The sequence below is a fragment of the Gallinula chloropus genome (assembly GCF_964237585.1).
Source record: "Gallinula chloropus genome assembly, chromosome: 19".
Taxonomy (NCBI): Eukaryota; Metazoa; Chordata; class Aves; order Gruiformes; family Rallidae; genus Gallinula; species Gallinula chloropus.
The window spans coordinates 11,220,112-11,236,229 of record NC_140104.1 but is presented as its reverse complement, the minus strand read 5'-3'; the positions used below and the strand labels follow the sequence as shown (position 1 = coordinate 11,236,229).

General features: G+C 49.1%; 1 protein-coding gene across 1 annotated transcript in view; it reads left to right on the top strand.

Annotated features, from left to right (window-relative positions):
• SUPT6H (SPT6 homolog, histone chaperone and transcription elongation factor) overlaps positions 1-16,118 on the top strand; it is a 30,436-nt gene that overhangs the window by 7,999 nt on the left and 6,319 nt on the right. The window contains exons 5-28 of the mRNA XM_084272800.1: positions 411-606; positions 1,248-1,332; positions 1,719-1,992; positions 3,628-3,729; positions 4,075-4,191; positions 4,689-4,778; positions 5,272-5,414; positions 5,680-5,831; positions 6,903-7,001; positions 7,511-7,640; positions 7,746-7,896; positions 8,316-8,470; positions 9,055-9,250; positions 9,512-9,651; positions 9,729-9,846; positions 10,492-10,568; positions 10,742-10,877; positions 11,281-11,418; positions 11,707-11,874; positions 12,378-12,505; positions 13,567-13,774; positions 14,230-14,377; positions 14,629-14,771; positions 15,533-15,673. Of these exons, the coding sequence (XP_084128926.1) occupies positions 411-606; positions 1,248-1,332; positions 1,719-1,992; positions 3,628-3,729; positions 4,075-4,191; positions 4,689-4,778; positions 5,272-5,414; positions 5,680-5,831; positions 6,903-7,001; positions 7,511-7,640; positions 7,746-7,896; positions 8,316-8,470; positions 9,055-9,250; positions 9,512-9,651; positions 9,729-9,846; positions 10,492-10,568; positions 10,742-10,877; positions 11,281-11,418; positions 11,707-11,874; positions 12,378-12,505; positions 13,567-13,774; positions 14,230-14,377; positions 14,629-14,771; positions 15,533-15,673 (3,435 nt within the window). The remainder of the gene's footprint in view (positions 1-410; positions 607-1,247; positions 1,333-1,718; positions 1,993-3,627; positions 3,730-4,074; positions 4,192-4,688; positions 4,779-5,271; positions 5,415-5,679; positions 5,832-6,902; positions 7,002-7,510; positions 7,641-7,745; positions 7,897-8,315; positions 8,471-9,054; positions 9,251-9,511; positions 9,652-9,728; positions 9,847-10,491; positions 10,569-10,741; positions 10,878-11,280; positions 11,419-11,706; positions 11,875-12,377; positions 12,506-13,566; positions 13,775-14,229; positions 14,378-14,628; positions 14,772-15,532; positions 15,674-16,118) is intronic.

The following is a 16,118-nucleotide window of genomic DNA, read 5'->3' as shown; positions in this document are numbered from 1 at the left end:
TTCCTCCTAGTTTAGTATCATCTGCAAACTGACTGAGGGAGCTTCAATCCCTTCATCCAGGCCAGTGATAAAGGTGTTGAACAGAACTGGACCCAGGACTGAGCCCTGGGGGACGCCACTCGTGACTCATGACTTGTGAAGTCAGTACAAGTTGTTATGGGCTCTCAAGCTCCTTCCACATGTGCTAGAGACACATCATGCCAGGCTAAGACCGGTGGTGACAGCACACCGGTGACACGACACAGTCCTCACCAGGCAGTTATTGTGTCATGTGCCCAAGGAGCAAGGCTGGGCTCTGTCCTGCTCTCTCTCAGGTGCCTGTAGAGGAAGTGCAGTTCTGGCCTGGCAGAGACCACGCAGAGCTCAGGTGCCAGGAATTTTGGGGTGCTGATGAGTGTTTTTCCTTGCAGCAAAAATTCAGGCGTGTGCGAAAAATGTCCGACGATGAGGATGATGAAGAGGAAGACTATGGAAAGGAAGAACACGAGAAGGAAGCCATTGCTGAAGAAATCTTTCAGGATGGTGAAGGAGAGGAGGGAGGGGAAGCTGTTGAAGCTCCTGTTGCTCAACCAGAAGAGGAAGAAGAGGAAGAGGAAGATGAATCTGGTGAGTATGGATGGATAATCATCTCCAAAGGTTTGTCCTAGGAGTGAAGTACAGGAACAGCGTTACGACTTTCTCTGAGCTAGGAGGAACTGAAGGCTGTAGCCCTGTTGTAAAGCTCTTGCTGGTCTGATGGATGTATCTTTAGAAATAGATGTTTTTGGGTGCAGGTTTAGTCTGTCCCTCTACACCACTTCATCCAGAAGCACGTTACATGTGTTGAGGTGTTGAGCACCTTCACTCTTTTGTACCTAGTAGCACAGTGCATGCTTGTCCTGCTTCTCAGCATCACACTCTTGCCATGCTAGTACCACACTGAAAGAGCTTCAAGAAGTCTGTCTGTCTACTGACTGAAGCAGCAAGGCCTTTTCTGACTGTGTTTTCAGTGCATTTGAGCTGCACATTGTTGCCAAGTGGCTTTCCCTGTGTTTGGAAGTTTGTTCTAGCTTGTTATTGTGGTTCAGACTCCTGGAACGTCTGAGGTTGGTGTAGGACATGCTGCAGGTAGCTGGGAGACTGACAGCCAGCAGCAGCCTAAACCTGTGATGGAAGCTCATAGATGTACTGGCTGAGCTGAGCTTTGTCAGAGGTACCAGTTGAATGTGGGGGTGGTCCTGACCACTGTGTTGCTCTTCAACATTCAGACATTGATGACTTCATTGTGGATGACGATGGGCAACCTCTAAAGAAGCCAAAATGGCGAAAGAAGCTGCCTGGATACACAGATGCGTAAGTATTGATTGGAGGTTGGCCTGAAACCTTGAAAACAGAGCTCAGCCTGCTTGATACTTGCAACTGCAGAGTGATTCAGCTTGTGGTTGGATACTGCTGGTCTCTTGCCCCAAGGGAACCTGATAAATTTAAGCATGGAGCTTTTAGCCTTAAAAGGAGCCTCACTCCTTCCTTTCTTCCCTGGATTTTTTTACAGGGATACCAAACCCACTCCCTTAAGAGAAGTATTTGCATGTAAAGCTCAGAGTTGTGTACTTATCCATGACCTTTTAGCGTAGGTGCAAAACTGAAGCTTAGACTTTGATGCTCTGCCTTCCTCTGAAGGGTTAGATGATGTTCTGTGAACTGCACTGTGGGGCTGAACGATAGTTTTTGCCTTCCAGTGCTTTGCAGGAAGCCCAGGAAATCTTTGGTGTGGACTTTGACTATGATGAGTTTGAGAAGTACAACGAGTACGATGAGGAGATGGAGGAGGAATATGAGTATGAGGATGAAGAAACTGAAGGGGAGACCCGTGTACGACCCAAAAAGACCGCCAAGAAGCGCGTCAGTCGGCGTAGCATCTTTGAGATGTACGAGCCCAGCGAGCTGGAGAGCAGTCACTTAACAGACCAGGACAATGAGATCCGCATGACAGACATGCCTGAGAGGTTCCAGGTGAGGAAGAGGGGCAGATGAGCAGGCAAGAAGCACTTCATCTCCCACCTGGGTCCAGCTTTCTCACCTAGCTGGATTTTGGCATCTCTTCTTTCCTTCTTGGAAGGTCCCACCTGTCAGATGTTCAGGCTAAACCTGCACTGAACCATCTTGGTGATTTGGTGAAGTGTTGAGGTGGTGCAAACCCCATTTTAGCACCCATTGTAGGTTCCTTTTGGCCACTGGGTGCCAGTGTTGCTGCGCTCCCGGAATGGGTGCGGGGCTTGTGCTGAGATGTCCTTGATGTGGGGGTGCTGATAGTAATCCCATGAGGTGTATCTCTGGACAGCAAGAGTGAAGCTGTGGTGCCAGAGAAGGTTTACTAGGGGTTTCTACCCTACCCATGCACCAGCCAGCACATAACTGTTGATGAGTCATGTAACTGTAGGAAGTGTTTCTGTAACTCACTTTGAAGGCTGGGTGAGCTGGGGCTGTTCAGCCTTGAGAAAAGAGACTGAGAGGGGATCTGATCTGTGTTTATCAATATCTGAAGTGTGGGACACAGGGGGAAATGGGCAGCCTCTTCTCAGAGGTCTGTGGGCAAGGGGCATTGGCCTCAAGTTGGAGCATGGGAAGTTCCACATCAATATGTGGAAGAACTTCTTCGTAGTGAGGGTGAGGGAGCCCTGGGACAGGCTGCCCGGGGGCGTGTGGAGTCTCGTTCTCTGGAGATATTCCAGACCCATCTGGACACCTCCCTGGGTGACCTGTCCTAGGGACCCTGCTTTGGTAGGGGGGTTGGACTTGATGAGCTCTGGAGCTCCCTTCCAACCCCTATGGTTCTGTGATTGGGCAATCCAAACAATTGGGATTTTCAGTGCTCTGTGTGGACTCCTGTTTGTGCTGCTGGGAATTGTTCTGGTACCTCATATTTTTGTCTTAATTTTACCCTGTCACCAGGCTTTGTGTGAGCAGTCAGTGCTTCCATCGCCCTTCAGTATATGTTAATGCAAGTCTGGGCAGAGCCCTGTTACCCTCCTTTGTAAAACAGGACATCTGAAGCTGCCAAAGTTTCAGAAGGACTTTTCTTCCCCCATGCCAGTGTGCCCAGCACAAGGGAATGCTCTGTGTAATGTTTTCTGCCCATATGTGACCTATTCAAACATTGTGTCATCTTCATGGATGTCAGTGATGATTAGAGCAGGCCCCCTGAAAGAGAAGTGGCTGAGACTAAATGCCTCATGAGGCTTTGGAGCTGCTTTGTACCCTGTTATTCTATAGCTGCAGTGAGAAAAGTGGTAACAAGGTCAGAACAGGCAGAGAGAGGTGGAACAGAGGGTTCAGGAGTCTGGTAGGAAGTGAGGGCACCCTGACTTGATCCTCACAGAAGATTTTGCAGCATTGCTGGCCTTCCCACAAGCCTCTGACAGAAATCTTTATCTAGAGTAAAGCTGATACAGGTTTCCTGTGTGCTCAGGAGAGGGAGATGTTAAATTTCTGTCCTCAAAAAGTGCTGTGGATCTAGGAGATGCTGAGACCCCATAGGCCACCTGCAGCTCCAAACAGTAATTTCCAGGCTTCTGGAAAACAACAGTAGTGTGTGTGCAGTGCCCTGGTGTTGCATGTGCCTCTGCTTATCCTGCTGTCTTCCCACAGCTGCGATCCATTCCAGTGAAGAGTGCTGAAGATGATGAACTGGAGGAAGAAGCTGACTGGATTTACAGGAACGCCTTTGCGACGCCCACCATCTCCTTGCAGGTAAAGGGCTGTGCCTGGGGTTTCTGCCCCAACAGGACTTGAAGGTGCTGCAGATTTGCAAGAATAATTGTCAAGAATGGTTGTAAGATTCCTGAGCCACTGAGCACTTAGGGATAAACTGGTGTTAGCCATGATCTGCTTTTAACTGGCACTTACCTCAGCTACGTGCTGCTGCTCCGTGTTCCTTTAAGCCAGTCAGGGCTAGGATGCTTTTCTGCAGTCTAAAATCTGAGTGTTCCTGTGATCCCAGCTAACTAAATCACCTCTGTTTTCCAGCCTTAGCCTGGGCTGGGTTTTGGGAGTCAGCTCAGGAATACAATTGACATGATGTGTTTCTCCTTTTAGGAAAGTTCTGACTACCTTGACCGTGGACAAGCCAGCAGCAGCTTCAGCCGCAAGGGACCCAGCACCATCCAGAAGATTAAAGAAGCCCTGAATTTCATGAGAAACCAGCATTTTGAGGTATTGCACAACAGTTGTTGCCAAAGTAGTCGAGTTGCTGGCTCCTTATCCAGACAGGGTTAGCAGAGAGGGGCTGCTGGAAGTATTTAGAGTAGCAAACTAGAGAACTTGTTGTGGTTGCCTCTCTGGTGTCAGGATAGTGCTTCATTTTAAAGTGTGGCTACTCTTATGTGAGGTGTGGCAGCACAGGTTTTTAGGGCCTGTTTGTTTGGGCTGATTGTTGGATTTTCCTGATCCTGGACAAATGCAATTTCAGAGCACCCTGAGCCTTGCTTGATCTGTTCAATCAGTTCTCTGAGATACTGCCTGATGTTGCCGAAGGTCTTTGGTCTACATGAAATGTATTGTTTAGTGGAATGGCCTCAAGCTGGGACATGGCTTGGTCCATCTCCCACACTACTTCCCCACAAAGCTTGCTCTTCCACGTGGAACAGAAGTACTGGCCTCCTGGCTGTCCAGTCTCCTGCTTGGTGGTGATGACTCTCATTCTGACCTAGGTCCCATTCATCGCCTTCTACAGAAAGGAGTATGTGGAGCCAGAGCTGCACATCAACGACCTGTGGAGGGTCTGGCAATGGGATGAGAAGGTGAGGAGTGTTTTCACTGCCTTGTTTTTCCACCAGTGTTTAACATATCTTCCCCACCTACCTTGATACTTTGAGCAGATTTTGGTTTGGCCATGGAGATCTTGTGTGCTTGTTTTACCCGTGCTGTTTTTGCATGTTTGCTGTCATGTGATGGTGAAGGGTTATCTGAAAACAGTGTGTTCAAAACAGTCCTTCCTCTTCACTGATTTCCTTCTGTGCAGTGACCTTTCTGCAAGGAGCCCAGGTTCCTTCTCTGCTATTGAGTAGATTCAAACCTTAATTTAGTTGGGGTTTTATTTTGTTAATACAATCCATCTCTGAGATGAGACCTGCCACGTTTGTCACATCTGGGCTTGGATGTGGATGAGGAATGATGATTATTTTCATATGTCAAATATCCTAAGATCTTGGGTGCCCCTGTTTGGGAAGGGTGGAGCCAGGTGTGACACACAGCTCTGGTGCATTTCACTGTGTGTCTTTGTTCTTGCATTAGTGGACCCAGCTGAAGATCCGCAAGCAGAACCTGACGCGTCTGTTTGAGAAGATGCAGGCCTATCAGTATGAACAGATCTCTGCTGACCCCGACAAGCCCTTGGCTGATGGAATAAGGGCCCTGGATACTACTGACATGGAGAGGTATGGTGCCATGTCTGTCTTAGATTCATTCCAGAGTGACTTAAAGTGTGTGTTAACTCACTGAACAGCATGACCTCTCTGGCTGCTGCCACGTGTTGACTTTATCTTCCACGCAAAACCAGCCCTGAGAAATATTTAAAACTCCTTTTGGAAGATGAGCCCAAGCACTCCCCTCCCTCTGCCTGACCTGTACCAGGTTCCTTGAGCGCTCTGGCCATGGCTCAGTGGCACACAGGGTGTAATGTGCTGGCTTTGCATGCTGTAGGCTGAAGGATGTGCAGTCCATGGACGAGCTGAAGGATGTGTACAATCATTTCCTGCTCTACTACGGCCGAGACATCCCCAAGATGCAAAATGCTGCCAAGGCTGCTCGAAAGAAGCAGAAGCGTATCCGAGAGGATGGTGAAGAGGAGGAAGGTTTGTCCCTTCATTTGATAATCTCCTAATCTCATGGGTCAGGTGAAAATCTTGATTTAAAAGAATGGTAAACAAGTGTGTTGAATCACAGAATCACAAGGTTGGAAGAGACCTTTGAAGGTCATCGAGTCCAACCATTCCCATCCTAAGCTAAACCAGATCCCTAAGTACCTCATCTACCCTTTTTTTGAACACACCCAGGGAAGGTGACTCAGCCCCCTCCCTGGGCAGCCTGTTCCAGCCCTGACAACTCTTTCAGTAACAAATTATTTTCTAATATCCAATCTGTCCCTGCCCTGGCACAGCTTCATGCCATTGCCCCTTGTCCCATCTCCTGTCTCCTGGCTGAAGAGACCATCACCCACCTCTCTACAACCTCCCTTCAGGTAGTTGTAGGTGGTGATAAGGTCTCCCCTCAGCCTCCTCTTCTCCAGGATGAACACCCCCAGCTCCCTCAGCTGCTCCTCATAGGATTTGCCCTCCAGCCCCTTCCCCAGCCTGGTTGCCCTTCTCTGCACTTGCTCAAGGACCTCTTTGTCCTTCTTATGGTGGGGAGCCCAGAACTGCACACAGTACTCGAGGTGTGGCCTCACCAATGCCGAGTACAGGGGCACAATTACCTCTCTAGACCTACTGGCCACACTGTTTTTGATACAAAAAAAGCCTGTGTGTTTGCACAGAGCGTCACTGCTGTTCACTTCTGTCTCCAATTAGGCCCAGGTCTTTCCAGGCATCTCTGAAAATTCTTAGTTTGCCACACAAGGTGCTGCTTGTCTGGTAGACTAAATACCAGCCCTCGTGGCAGAGGCCAAAGCAAGGATCAACCAACTTGATGTGTGTTTTAATGTGCAGCCCAGGGATATTGCTGTTGGAACTGCAAAAGAATTTTCATGTTTTCAAGGTGGTTTTCTAAATCTGAATAAGGCTTCTGTGACCTTTGAGATGAGTTTGTGGAATTTAGGGACTCCACTGCACAACGTAGGTTGTGTTTGATCCCTTCACTGTGGTTCTGACACACTGCAGGTGCCAAGGTACCTCTGTAAAGTTATGCTAAATGTATCCTTCCCATAGGTGAAGGGGAAGATGCAGAAGATGATGAGCAGAAGGGGCCGGAGCTGAAACAGGCTTCCCGTCGGGATATGTACACCATCTGTCAAACAGCTGGGCTCGGTAAGGGCTGTGAGCACTGTCATGCTGAGCTTGCAGTGGCCTGGCCTGCCTGCTCTTCTGGGCCACGTGGTTTACAACAGAATCCCTAGGTTGGAAAAGACCTTTAAGATCATGGAGTCCAACCATAGTTTGTCCTCTATGAAACCATATCCCTGAGCACCTCATCTACCCATCTGTTAAACACATCGAGGGATGCTGACTCAACCCCCTTCCTGGGCAGCCTGTTCCACTTCTTGACAGCTCTTTCAGGGAAGAACTTTTCCCTCACATCTGCTCTGACCCTGCCCTGGCACAGCTTGAGGCCATTTCCCCTTGTCCCATCTTCTGTCCCCTGGCTGAAGAGACCATCACCCACTTCTCTGCACCCTCCTGTCAGATAATTATAGGCAGTGATAAGGTCGCTCCTCAGCCTCCTCTCCTCCAAGGAGGAGGACTGGTAGTTTTGCTCAATATAAGCTACAAAACACAGGTCCTCACTGTTTTTTGTGGGTTGTTTTTTCTTCTAACAGATGGCCTGGCTAAGAAGTTTGGTCTCACACCTGAACAGTTTGGAGAGAATCTTCGAGACAGTTACCAGCGTCATGAGACAGAGCAGTTCCCTGCAGAGCCACTGGAGCTGGCCAAGGATTATGTGTGTAGGTCAGTGTGTGTGGATCTTTGTGCAGGTCCTGCAGATGTGAGGCAGGGAAGGGATCTGGGCATGTTTTCAAGTCCCAAGCCTTCACATTGCCTTTTTGCTTTTAGTCAATTCCCCAGCCCCGAAGCTGTGCTGGAAGGAGCCCGGTACATGGTGGCTTTGCAAATAGCCAGGGAGCCTTTGGTCAGACAGGTCCTAAGACAAACTTTCCAAGAAAGAGCTAAAATCAACATTTCACCAACCAAAAAGGGGAAGAAGGTAAGGAAGGAAGCTCTGACTCTGTGGGTTAATTCAGGGAAGGATCTAAATAATGTACAAATGCTCATTTTTGTGTCTGAAAACTTCTCCCATGTCAGTGGCAACTCTGAATAAATCTCAGCAGCATGTGAGCTGGGCCATTGCAAAGGCCAGCTCAGCAGCACGCTGTCTGTTTAGTCTGGGCATTTCATCAGACCCAATTCTTGCTGTTGAGATGTTGCTTTTAATTATTGGAACAATCTCAGCTTCTCTGGGACTGGGAACTAATTCTTCTGTGTCCTGCTGGGGAAGGGAATGTAGACTGGCAAGTGTAGGGATGAGGGGGGATTGAATACAAACTATTGTCTGCCACAGTATACAGAAGGGTCTGTCTTTGTGAATGCCCTGCATGCATGCTGACTGTCTCCTCTCTCTCCCAGGATATTGATGAAGCCCACTATGCCTATTCCTTTAAATACTTGAAGAACAAGCCTGTGAAGGAGCTGCGAGATGACCAGTTCCTTAAAATGAGCCTGGCAGAGGATGAGGGGCTGCTAACTATAGATATCAGCATCGACATGAAAGGAGTGGAGGGGTGAGTCCTCACTGGCTGTGCCATCCATGCCTTGGCAGAGCTCATTCACCCAGTGGTGCCATGGTGTTAAAACTCTTCTATAACCCAAACTGCTCCTGGAAGTCATGGCCTGGTGGCTTCCTGCAACTTAAAAAGCCAGGCAGCCTCTTAGGGTCTTGCTTTCTCCTACATCTTTATGAAAACTTTACCAGGCAGCTGGCTTGTTCATTTGAAGCCTTTGGGATTTTTGTGAGAGGTGATGTTTGTTTCCCAACCACTCTCATTGTGCAGCCCCTTGGATCCTTCCCTGTGCATCTGAGGAGCCACACTGCAGCATGGGCGTGCTGGAGTGGCTGCAGGCTGCCCTGTGTTGCACTGATCAGGCCCTCTTTGTGCTGCCAGCGTGGTGTTTAGCTGCTCTCTGTCTAGCAGCACACCTTTGGTAGCTAAAGGAATTTTTGATGGGAAGATTTGCTCTTTAAATTTTCCAGGCAGCTCGCTGAATCTGAGGTGCTGCTGTTACATCCTCGTACAGGAATCTGGTGGTGGTGTCAGTGCAGGTGTTTGGAACCCTTCTGCATATCTCCTCCTCCTGTTTCTTGCAGTTATGGTAGTGACCAGACATACTTTGAGGAAATCAAACAGTTCTATTATCGGGATGAGTTCAGCCACCAGGTGCAGGAGTGGAATCGGCAGCGTACGATGGCCATCGAGCGGTCCCTCAACCAGTTCCTCTACGTGCAGATGGCTAAAGAGTTGAAAAATAAGCTGTTGGTGGAAGCTAAGGAGTACGTCCTCAAGGTGAGATGGGAAGGACAGGTGGGTTTGAGTCAGAGCTGGGTTACAGATGCTAAGCAGCATGGTGGGGATAGCTGCTCACAGGCTGTACATGAGGAGGAGACAACCTGGGGTCTGAGACTGCTTCTTTCTCAGGGATGGAGAAAAAAGCAGGTATCTCAGTGGGAGGATGGGCACTGTGGTGCTGGAGAGCTGGTCTGCATCTTGGCAGAATACACTGCAGTGGGTTTTCTCACTCCTCTCTCCCCTTCTCTCTTCCACCAGGCTTGCAGCCGCAAACTGTACAACTGGCTAAAGGTGGCCTCGTACCGTCCTGATCAGCAAGTGGAGGAAGATGATGATTTCATGGATGAAAACCAAGGGAAAGGCATTCGGGTGTTAGGCATTGCATTTTCCTCAGCCAGGTAGGAGGAAAGGAATTGCCTGTGGTTTCAGGCACTGCTGCAGCAGTCCTCTGTGTCTGAGTGACCTCTGTTTGCAGGGACCACCCCGTGTTCTGTGCCCTGGTTAATGGAGAGGGTGAGGTTACAGACTTCCTCCGGCTGCCGCATTTCACGAAGAGGAGGAACGCCTGGCGTGAGGAGGAGAGGGAGAAGAAGGTGAGCTTTGGGGCAGCTGTGGTCGAGAGAAATGTCTGCATGCTGATTTCAGTACCATGGCTATCTGCTGTGGGCCAGAGAGGAATGGTCAGTCAGAAGATAGCTCAGATAGCTCAGCCCTTGCTACTCTTGCAGGCAAAAATACTGCCTTTTTCCCTACCCTGTAATTACTCTGGCAAAAAAGTTCCTTCCAGTTAGATTCCAATTCATCTCTTCTGCTCCTCTGACAGGGAGTAGCAGGACCTTGCCATTCCCAAATTCTGCTGCTTGGGAGCTTCTGAGCTTCTGTGGTCCCAGCTGCAGAACTTTCCTCCCCTTTTCCTAATTGCATTAAATAGCAAGAGGCTGTGAGATCTACTGGAGCCTGGGGCAGGCTTTTCACTTCCACTCCCTACTTGCAGATTCCCTGTAACAGAGAGCATGATGCCACAAGACTTCTGGCTGCAGAGCTTTCTTGTTTGCCCACAGTGGTCGGCAGCAGCTGCGAGACTGGCCTGTGGGAAAGGCATTTAGCCTTGTTCATGTCATGGTGGCTGATTGGGGTGGCTGTGGGGAAGGATTTGCCTGGTGAAATAGGAACCTGTTTCTGGTAGCTTGGTACAGAAACCCTCTAGCTTTTCTACTCTGCTCTGCCTCACATTCCAGGCTCAGGATATTGAAACCTTGAAAAAATTCCTCCTGAACAAGAAGCCTCACGTGGTGACAATTGCAGGCGAGAACAGGTCAGTCTGGGTTCCTTTCACTTCCAGTCTCTTTGCAGTCCTTCCCTCAGGCTTGTCCATATGTCACTGTTCCTGTCCATGGTGTGAGGTAACCTGTTTGGGTTATCTCCTGAAGTGATGCCAGGACCCAGCTTTGCTCTCTCCCCTCAATCCCTTTGACCGTCTCTCCCTAGGGATGCTCAGATGCTGATGGAGGATGTAAAGAGAATTGTTCATGAGCTGGATCAGGGGCAGCAGCTGTCCTCTATCGGGGTGGAGCTGGTGGACAACGAACTGGCCATCCTGTACATGAACAGCAAGAAGTCTGAGGTGAATCTTCTGTCATTACAGCTATCCCTTTGTTGCTCATTTGTGCTGTCTCATTCTCCATCTGTTGTACTGCCTTGCATCATCCACCACCTTGTATGAACCATCTAGGCAGTGACGTAGTGGTCTTTGGATCAAGGCAAAACACCTTATTTAGGCTTCTCTGAGGAGATCAGTGCCAGCAGATGTACAAAGTAGATATTGATGTAGTCTGAAATGCATCTTGCTCAGCTGAGTGGATGGGATTGTTTTATTCCTAGTTGCAGCAGAGCCCTAGGAGCTTTTGACCTCAGCTCTCCTTCCCCTGAGCACCAAATGCTTCCCTTGTTCCCAAGGCTTTGCTACTTGTAGTACCAAGTATAAAAACACCAGCAGAGTTTTCCCTGATGCTTCTGGCCTCTTGCAGAACGAGTTCCGGGACTACCCACCTCTGCTGCGTCAAGCAGTCTCCCTCGCTCGCCGAATTCAGGACCCCCTCATAGAGTTCGCCCAGGTCTGCAGCTCCGATGAGGATATTCTCTGCCTGAAGCTCCATCCTCTGCAGGTAACTTTCCTTGGGCAAGGAAAGGTCCTTCTCTGCAAGAGAAAGTGGCCTGGGTTGCTTTGCTGTCAAAGAAAAGAATCCCAAGTTCAACTGGCACAGGTTCTGCCTGTTCCATGCCTTTGCCAGGTTGCACAGCATCTTTTTTTTTTGGCCTCCTTTGGCTCATCTACATCCACACTGTCCTTGGGTAACTCTGAGGTGTTGTACAGCTCCTTAGAGCCAGCCTGTTGTGTTTGGCTCAGCTTTTCCTTAGGGCAAAAGCATCACACGCCTCTTCCTTTCTGTCAGGAGCACGTGGTGAAGGAGGAACTCCTGAACGCCCTCTACTGCGAATTCATCAACCGTGTGAACGAGGTGGGAGTGGATGTCAACCGGGCGATCGCTCACCCTCACAGCCAGGCTTTGCTGCAGTATGTGTGTGGCCTGGGACCACGCAAAGGCACCCACCTGCTAAAGGTAAGGAGGCTTCTGTCCCTGCCTACAAAAACAGGGTGTCACCAGTAACATGTGAGGTGGCCTGATGGCAGCACCGCTAGGCACAGAGTCAGCATCCCGTGTGCCACATGCAGCTGACAGCTCCGTTGACATGTGCTTTAGTATGTGAGGTCTCACTGAAGTGTGTGTGGACTCACAGCCTCAATAAACCCAGCAGATCCATCAGTCTGAGCTAGCTCCTGATCCCCCAGGAACAGCAGCGCTGTTACAGAATCAAAACGCCTCCGTACTGGAGAAAACACAAGGCAAAAAGCCAACGCTTTTCCTGAGAGTTGGAGCTGTTCCATGTGGAGCCATCTCCTTTCATACAATGTTGAAACACAGGCAGGGGGCAACGCTTTGAGCTGGGAAGTGCTTGAGTTGTGAGATGCTTTGAAGGCTGCAGTGACGTGCGAGTCCTCTGCTTCTCCCAAAGAACCCTTGTGTTTGAACAGCAAGGTTTATGCTGTTACCTCTCTCTCCAGATCTTAAAACAAAACAACACACGGCTGGAAAACAGGACCCAGCTGGTTACAATGTGCCACATGGGACCCAAGGTGTTCATCAACTGTGCTGGCTTCATCAAAATTGACACAGCATCACTGGGTGACAGGTGGGTGTTGAGTTCCACTCAGTGCCAGGCAGGGGATGGAGTTAGGCTGAACCCATCGTTTCCGTGCGGCCCGTGTTCCCAGGAGTTCCTGTGTGGCCCCTCTGATCTCTGGCCAAGTTCAGCTATTGCTGGTTATTAATCTGGTTCTTAAGGGCAGCTCAACTCGCACAGCAATGCGAGCTGCAGAATGTGAATTGTATAGCTTATTACAGCTTGAAAGACCCTTTGTGGCCAGGAGGAACTACACTACAAACAGTTGTTCCCTAACAGTCATCACGCGCGTCCGTCGGTAACCCGTGTGCACTTCTGCTTAACTTCTGCCTGACTTCTGCCTAGTCCTACCACCAGTATTTTGGTTTTCTGAAGTCTCAAACATAATTTGGCAATTTAACCATTTCTTAAACTCATGGCAATAGTGGGGAGTTTGTAGAGCACTGGGTTACAGGTAATGAAACGAGAGGTGTGTTTGGGGGACGGCAGTAACCTGCTTCCTACATCTCATAACTCGCTGCTTTGTCCAGAAGGGTCACTTGTTGGGAACATACTTTCCCTGGGGCTGGCCCAGTGCCCTCCTTGCCTTGAAAAGCAGCCTGAGAAAGGATGAATCCTTGCACTGAGTGATCCGACCTTGCTCACTGCCTGCTTCCTGTAGGATACAAATCCCAGAGATGCAGGTGGGGGGGCAAAGTGTAGCCTCATCCAGACAGCTACCTGCAGATGGCTACGCTGCTGGTTGACACCACTTCATTTGTAGGAGAGCAGCTGTGAAGAGCTGTGTGCTCAGAGCAGCTGTACCACCCAGAGAGATCAAACCTGGCCAGAATGCCTGGCTGTATCTGCAGTGCAAGAGCTGCAGCCTGGAATCTGTCATGTCTTGCCTGGGTTCCTGTTGATTGAGCAATGAAGAGTTCATTGTCTTCTTTTCAGAACAGCTTGTCCCAGCGGTGGCAAAGCAGCCACACAGCCAATACTTGTCCCCAACAGTGTGATTTATTCTTGACCTGAAGGACTCTGAAACCTTGTGGAGTCCTTATCTGAACGTTGCTTTGGTTTTGTTTCAGTACCGATTCCTATATCGAAGTCCTGGATGGGTCCAGGGTCCATCCTGAAACCTATGAATGGGCAAGAAAAATGGCAGTGGATGCCTTGGAATACGATGAGTCAGCAGAGGATGCGAATCCTGCAGGAGCTCTGGAGGAGATCTTGGAAAACCCGGAGCGCCTGAAGGACCTGGATCTCGATGCCTTTGCTGAAGAACTGGAAAGACAGGTGAGCTGGGGGTTCCTGGTGCTGAGAGGCAGAGGGGAAGCTCTGCTGGCCAGCTCAGTTTTACAGCTGGTAACCCTTATCCTTTTTAGGAGCTGAACATTTAGCTCTTGCTGTTGTAAAATATATAAACAGCCATGATGAGTACTCAGTGTCTGACAACAGGATGTAGCATGTGCTTACAGAAAGCAGGCTTGGGGCAGAGGGAGGGAGGAGGTGGGAGTCAGTAGTTGGACTGTTTAAGCTGTTCTCCCTGAACCAATCTGTTTCCTATACACGTTGGTACTTTTGTCCTCCACCACATCCTGGGACTGAGTTCCTCTGTTTTCACAGTGCATTCCTCCTTTTTTAAATTTGCTTTTTGACAAGTTCCTGGAGCCCTCTCATAACTTCTGCCAGATTCCCTGTTTACCTCCTTCCTGCTGCTCATGGCTTTGTCATCTTTGAATACCCCACAGGGCTACGGTGACAAGCACATCACGTTATATGACATTCGAGCTGAACTCAGCTGCAGGTACAAGGACCTGAGAACCCCATACCGTTCTCCAAACACAGAAGAGGTCTTCAACATGCTGACCAAAGAAACCCCAGAGACTTTTTATATAGGTACATCCCTGTTTAAATTCCCTGCTTTCTGTCATCCAAAATTGACTTAGGATGTGTAAAGATGGGGCAGAGGGATCTCAGTGAGGGTGATGTTGGGATGGTGCTACGGTGGCATAGATGTGAGGCAGCTTTCTGAGTACCTGGGTAGTCTCCTAACACCTTCATTTACAGCTACCTTTGATTGAGGGAAGTGCCCAGCCCCATAGTTGACTTCTGGCTTTTCATTCTTCCCTTCTCCCATCACACCACAGGCAAAATGATCATCTGCAACGTGACTGGGATAGCCCACAGGCGGCCACAAGGAGAGAGCTACGACCAGGCAATACGAAACGACGAAACTGGCCTTTGGCAGTGTCCTTTCTGTCAGCAGGATAACTTCCCAGAGCTCAGTGAGGTGAGGCTGCTTCTCCTGATGGGCCTGCCTTTGTCAGGACTCTGCTGTCAGCAGGCTGAGCATTTGGTAGGGTTCTTAAGAGATGATGTATGAAAGCCAAGATTGTGTCTGCACTGCCCCAGGGTCCCAGTCCAAGCGTGGCCTTGGCTGTACATAGAATCTGTTCCACTTTTGACTAATTGCTTCAGTATAGATCTGACAGGTCTGTTATGGCTGTGTTATGGATTTTAGGACTAGGAGTGAAATGGACTTGAGGGCTAAGCTGACTGCTTCTTTGCCAATACATAAAGCAGGCTTGTTTGTGGTCTAGGACTGGGTTTTACACAGAGAAGCTGCCTGTGACACTGAGAACAGGTTGTTCTGCCACCTTCTCAATGTTAAGAACTTGTCTGAACTCCCCGCTGCTTAATGCAGCTGTACTTTAGGTCTCTTCTAAACACTCCTGAATTCCAGTCTTGGTAATCCATGACTTTAAACCCCTATAGTGTTCATTAGAAACCAGCCCTAGCTGCAGGCTCATGTTCAGGGTCTAAAAATGTTTTGACCTTCCTGATTGCAAAGCCCCATAAGCTGAGCAGAACCAGAGGGGGAAGATTGCATTACTGGGTAACATTCATGGAAATCCTCTGTCCCTTGCCCTTCCACATGTTTCTGCTGGCTGCATCAGTTTGCTGACACAGCTTTTAGACCTGTTGGAGTGTGAGCTGCTGGGTCTATTTTGTTTCCATGTTGAATGACTTTTAATTTTTGCTCTGCTCAAGGTTTGGAACCATTTTGACAGTGGCTCCTGCCCAGGTCAGGCCATTGGAGTGAAGACACGTCTGGATAATGGTGTCGCTGGCTTCATCCCAACAAAGTTTCTTAGTGATAAGGTGGTCAAACGCCCAGAAGAAAGGGTGAAGGTATGAAAGCAGTGGATTTTTCACATATCCAGCTGGAAGAGCATGGAGCCAATACCAAAGATTTGAAGTTTGGTTAATAACACTGTTCCCTAAATGACTTTTCAAACCTTATTTTCATTTAAGGGCTTGAAATCGTTAGCGAGTTCAGGCTCTGGTTAGTGTCCTTCTCCCACAGTGCAAATCTCTCTTGGCAGCTGCAGGGGAACCATGTTAATTGGTTAACATGTTGTGCTGCAGGAGGATTTATTATAGTCTGGCTAAAGTCTGGCTTTAGGAGACCAGAAGGCATGCTAATTCAGAGATGCCTTTTTCTCTCTGGCTCTCTGAAGAGTTCATGGAACCACCGCTACATACACAAGGGTCACTTTTCCTCTCACAGCTTTTTTTCTCTGTGTCATTCGTTTGTGGAGGTCACCAGAGTTACTGGTCTTGTTCAGGACAGAGA